The sequence below is a fragment of the Nestor notabilis genome, unplaced genomic scaffold (assembly GCF_000696875.1).
Source record: "Nestor notabilis isolate BGI_N333 unplaced genomic scaffold, ASM69687v1 scaffold25574, whole genome shotgun sequence".
NCBI classification, from domain to species: domain Eukaryota; kingdom Metazoa; phylum Chordata; class Aves; order Psittaciformes; family Psittacidae; genus Nestor; species Nestor notabilis.
This window is the reverse complement of record NW_009924661.1, coordinates 9,296-15,024: the sequence shown is the minus strand read 5'-3', so window position 1 is coordinate 15,024 and position 5,729 is coordinate 9,296. Positions and strand designations below refer to the sequence as shown.

At 38.6% G+C, this 5,729-nt stretch overlaps 1 protein-coding gene across 1 annotated transcript in view; it reads left to right on the top strand.

The window, feature by feature from the left end:
* Positions 1 to 1,499: 1,499 nt before the first annotated feature.
* The window catches only part of PSMD12 (proteasome (prosome, macropain) 26S subunit, non-ATPase, 12), a gene marked incomplete at its 5' end in the record, with an annotated part of 7,209 nt that continues 2,979 nt past the window's right edge, over positions 1,500 to 5,729 (top strand). Inside the window, 6 exons of the mRNA XM_010012718.1 lie at positions 1,500 to 1,559; positions 1,781 to 1,909; positions 3,271 to 3,378; positions 4,295 to 4,399; positions 4,778 to 4,927; positions 5,085 to 5,219. Of these exons, the coding sequence (XP_010011020.1) occupies positions 1,500 to 1,559; positions 1,781 to 1,909; positions 3,271 to 3,378; positions 4,295 to 4,399; positions 4,778 to 4,927; positions 5,085 to 5,219 (687 nt within the window). The remainder of the gene's footprint in view (positions 1,560 to 1,780; positions 1,910 to 3,270; positions 3,379 to 4,294; positions 4,400 to 4,777; positions 4,928 to 5,084; positions 5,220 to 5,729) is intronic.

Genomic DNA, 5,729 nt, shown 5'->3' with positions numbered 1-5,729 from the left:
GAGGGCGGGAAGGGACGTGAGAGGAGAAGCGAGGGCGCCGGTCGGTCCTGTCAGGTTGGACGGGCAGCGCTTTGCTGCTGACTGGGCTGTGTACGTGCCCCAGGAGGCTGGAATGGAGGGCCAGAGCCATGGCAGGCTGATCGGGTGCTTGGCATCTGCAATAGGCGACCCTAGGATGCCTTTTCGACGGGTTTCTAGAGGTAATCACGCACATGGTTTATCCTAAGGACTTCTTTTTAATGGTCTTGTTCTGTAACACAGAGATTCTTACGCACCTCAGGCCTTGTAACAGACGGCTTTGCTGTTAGGTTCTATTGTAGTAGGATGGCGTCTGATTCTTCCCATGCCGCAAACGCTCTGCTTGGTCCACATGTCTTGTTGTGACAGGCGTGGTGTTCTATATAGCGTATGTAGAATTCTGAAGGCAGTAGCTTTAAGATGAGTAAATTGCATCTTACACTATCTTTAGACCGTGTTGTATGGTGAGTAGGCACAAGTGTTTTGTTCCACGGGCACAGCTCTTCATAACATGTATGTTATGGACACCATGACCATGTTTCACTGCTGCATAACATGTATGTTTTGTGGCAGTAAGAGTACTTCCTTGACAGGACATTACATCTAGTTAAAAGATCTCTGTAGGGTAGATATGCTTTAGAAACACATTTAATTTCCTCTTTTGTTGTTCATTCTCTAGTTTCTAACCATTTTTTTGCAGCCCCACAATTGCCACGGGCTGTTACAAATTCTCCCACATTCATAGAATCCCAGACTGGTTTGGGTTGGAAAGGACCTTAAAGACCATCCAGTTCCAACCCCTGTGCCATGGGCAGGGACACCTTCCACTAGACCAGGTTGCTCCAGGCCCCATCCAGCTTTGCCATTTTACATCCAATGTAAAATATTAACTTCTTTTACAAGATATTGGTAGGATTTACAGCTTAGGGCTAAAAGTACGTTGTATCTTTAGCTTCTCTAAAGAAAGGTGAATACAGTTCCCAAACCCCCAAAACCAACACTATTATAATTCCACGCTTAGACAGTAAAACATATAGTTTATACTTTCTATAATACCCTGTAATTAAGATATGATGAATGTGGATGAAAGTAATAGTAGAACAATTTTTTGGCCAAGGTATCTAATTGCATCTCTGTTCTCACTTAAAGCTTTGTTTTGGCTAGGAAGAAGTGAGTCTTCCGTCTAGCCGGGTGAATGTGGGCTGACCTAACCTGTCTGATACCTGTCTGTCTTGAGTGAGAAACCCAGCAACTCAGAGCATGTATTGGGCAGAAATGGAACTCATACCTTTCCAGCTTCATCTCTGTGTAGAACCTTCTATTTGAAGTATGTTTCTTTGTTTAAGGGAAAAGCCCCACACACTTAAAAATGAGTGCACAGGCTGGTCTGTTTTTAACTTACAAGAGAATTGGAGCTACTGTCAATTGGAATTGAATTGTGATCTTCACTCACTGAGATAATTCTTTCCCGCTCGCATTAGGAAGGAAGATTGCAAGAAGTAATTGAAAACCTTCTCTCCTTGGAAAAACAAACACGAACAGTAAGTAGCATATGGTGTCCTACACCCCCCCTGTTCCACTGCATTAACGTCGTGAGGGGAATTGGAGTATAGTGTTTCTCTTCTGTTATTCTTCTCTTTAAAAAGAAAATCAATGAGGCTAAGAATAACCAGTTTTTTTCCCTTCATATAATTGAAATGCAAGTGATGGAGGTCTGCAGGTTGTTCAGTCCATTGCTAATGTGCTCTTTGTTTTTTTGCAGGCATCTGACATGGTCTCCACATCCCGTATCTTAGTTGCTATAGTGAAAATGTGTTACGAAGCTAAAGACTGGGATGCCCTTAATGAAAACATTATTCTTCTATCAAAGAGAAGAAGTCAGTTAAAACAGGTGAATTTAAGCCTTTGAAACAAAAGTTATATTTGGCTTATGTATTATGTATTATCCCCCTCATTTCTAGGGACTTTCTTGACTTTGTAGCACCTGCCTGAACGTATTCTTCTTAGCTTCTGCTGACATGTTTTGGTAGACTTATGAAAGCCAATAATGAAACTGATGTCTGGAGTTTGTCTTCACCTCGTGCCTCAGTGCCATGTGGTGCAGCTTGTCATTCTTGGCAACACAGCTATGGCTTTCTGCTTTCATGCATATCAGTGCTCCTAGATGGTGGTTTATCTTTACTACATGAAGTCTGAATTCTATATTTTTCATTTCTTATGTTCACATGAGGTGTACATTAAACAGAATTACTGCAGTTTGCTGTGATGAAATAAGGTGTATGATTTACATGTTGCTTCTGAAACTCACCCTCTGGAATTCAGTTGTGTCTCAGAAATCAGCTATCAGGATACCTTAAAGCACTTGCATTTAAGAAGGTATGAAGTTTATTGCACTGTGTGTTTAGTTTGGCTTAATTAGAAGTCAGCAACAGGTAATTTTAATGGCATCACTGCTTTAGGAAGGAACAGGTTACCTACTTTTTAATGTGCAGAAACATCAGGAGTCTGTGTAAAAGTCCAGTACAGTTTAGTTCTCTAACTTGCACAAACTGGCTGAAGACTTGGATCATTTCAGCTTTCAATTCATCAGCTGAATTTTCTTCTTGGGGAAGAAGTTTCTACACGTTTCATCCTGTTTTCTGGTTTTTAGAAGTATGTATTTTAATAATAATTATACTGGCTTTGTCAGCATTGTTAACAGAAGAACATACTCCAGTACCTGTGCTTGCCACTGAATGATGCTTGCTTATAGGTGCCTGTTTGGGAATATAGCGAGATGGAAAACTATCAGTCAGAAATAACTGCCCCTCTTCTTTCCCTTCCTGAAAGATCTACAGGTGTCTTAAAGAGAAGGGCTAGTGCACACCCTTACGAGGAGATACACTTTCCTTCAGCAGGTCTCGGGGCAAACAGATAAGTTTTGTCAGTCCATGTGAGAGCCGTATGGATTTGGCAGAAGAGAAGTGCTACTTTTCAGGGGAGAACGGTGTGGGATGAATTGGGTATCATTGGAAAAACTGAGTTGAAAGAAATGGCAGAACAGCATCACATTTGACTTGTAGCATCGGTTGCTAGCAGCATTTCACGCAATTTTGTGAGTCAAAGTGATGATGTATCTTATATGCTTTTTATTGAAACGAGCCTCTTTAGTTTGATATAAAACTATTTAGTACTTATCTCTGAGTGTTACACTTTGAATTCATTTGCAAAATCTAAACCCACAGTATGTTTTCTGCTCTGTTATTGTTCTAGGCAGTTGCTAAAATGGTCCAGCAGTGCTGCACTTACGTGGAAGAAATCACAGACTTGCCAGTCAAACTGCGCTTAATCGACACGTTGCGTATGGTTACAGAAGGAAAAGTAAGATTTTGTTTTAAGACTGAATGTCTAAAAGGTAGAATAAAAATCTTCACCTTCTTTAAAAGCATAGCTTCTTAATGTTATTTCTTAATCTTGGTCAAATAAGAGCAAAAGTAATATTTAAATTAACCTGACAAACCAAGTAGTGTATTCTTTTCTAAAAGACTGCAATCATATTCAAGTAATGTGCTGAAACACTAGTCATTGCCATGGTGTAGATATTTGAATGTGTTATTAACATAATAATACATTTCAGAGTTCTAAAATACCACTTATTTTTCACTTTTAAAATGTTATGCAGTTGAATTTCTTGGAGAAATGGGTTTAGTTTAATTTCCTCTGCACTGAGCAGGGTGTTATGTACAGTTCCAGTAACCAGAAGGTGACATCAAAACATTACACCAAGTAAATGATTTACATAATATTCCTTTTGCTTTAAGAAAAGAAACAGTTCTGGATTAAGGCAAATTTGTATTAATGTTAAGGCTTTTGTCTGTTCAAAGTTAATCTAAATTGTTAGTAATCAAGTATTGTTGATTTACAGCTGGTTAGGAGCGAGCGAAACAATGGAAATGGTAGTACTCGTTAACCACTGAAGTCTTAACTTTACATCTGTTTCAATGTATTTTAGTCCAAATATCTAATACTTTACAGTACACACCCTTTCATCTTTGCTTAAAGAATGGTAGGGGAATTTACGTACTACATTTAGATTAACTTGGTCCAAATACTTCTGGTGCATCAACTGTCCATCATATTTTATCTGTGTATGTTGTAGATGGTGTCAGTCTGGAGTATGGATACACAAGGAATTAGTTGTATGAAAACATGAAATACGTGTCCTAGTGGGGTTGCAGACTTAAGAGTTGCACACTTCAGAAAATTCCAGTGTTTAAACTGTGGCTTCTGCTTTCAGATATATGTGGAAATTGAGCGTGCTCGCCTCACAAAGACACTCGCAACGATAAAGGAACAGAATGGTGAAGTGAAAGAGGCTGCCTCTATTCTGCAAGAATTGCAGGTAACATGGCTTGTCACTCAAAATTGTGTCAGCTTTTAGATTATTGCTTAGAAACTTCATCAGGCGCACCTGCAGAAATGCCTGGAATGAGATTAACTGTTACTAGTGAAAGTGTAATTCAGTTTTCACTGGTTTTCTTAGGCTTATGGTGAGGTTACATAGAATATTTCCTATTTGGAAAACAGATTTCAATTCTCTGCAGGGAATTTAGTGTTAGTGGAGTCTTCTGCGTCTTTTCTCCATTTTCACTTGCTCTGGAATAGCTGTTTTTTCTGCTTCCCCCCCTCTCCACTCTGACAAACTCCCACTCTTCTTGCACAATTAAGGCTTCACTTGATTTGACTTTGACAATGTTAAATAGTTACATTTTCATTTTAGGTGGAAACCTATGGTTCAATGGAAAAGAAAGAACGTGTAGAATTTATCTTGGAGCAGATGAGACTCTGTCTAGCTGTAAAAGACTATATTCGGACTCAAATTATCAGCAAAAAAATTAACACAAAATTCTTCCAAGAAGAAAACACAGAAGTAAGTCACTGAAGGACTTCTTTCTCTCCCTCTGCCCTTCCCAGCTTTCATCTGATATGCCTCTCTTCAGAACCAAGTGTATTTGAATCCCTTTGTTTTCTGGGATCCAGTATGACCCATGGAGCTCTATTAATTTTACTGTTTGCTAATGTTTCAGAAACTGAAGTTGAAATACTACAACTTAATGATCCAGCTGGATCAGCATGAAGGCTCCTACCTCTCTATCTGTAAACACTACAGAGCCATTTATGATACTCCGTGTATCCAGTCTGAAAGTGAAAAGTGGCAGCAGGTAAACAAGTATTAGATACAACATGTCTGTATTTTCATGTGGCAAATACCCATTTCAATACCCGGTCAATTTACAGCAGATGAAATAGCTCATCAGTCTGTTGTTTTAGGGATTTTTTTAATGGCTGTATTAACAAACTGGTTAGTTGAAAACAGCTGTCATAAAGTTGATTTCAAAGGAATATTTATAATTAACATGTTCATTATACTATCTTTGAAATCTTGAATCTCTTGCCTGCTTTATTCAAGTGCAGAAATTAAACAGCTGTGCAAGTGTGCTCTAAATGATACTGTTGTGTATGCAGCACAGACGTTACATATTTGAAAGGGTCTTTTAATGTATTTATTTTAAATACTAGAATTCTAGTTAGTCTAAACGTGTTACTTTAAATGAGAGTTCATTTCTGCAAGATGACATCAGTTTCTTAATACACTGGGCTTAAGCTTTTTACATGTTAAACTCTTAAGGTATGTGAGCAGTGTTTTCCTTTGTTTAATTATGGGAAAACCC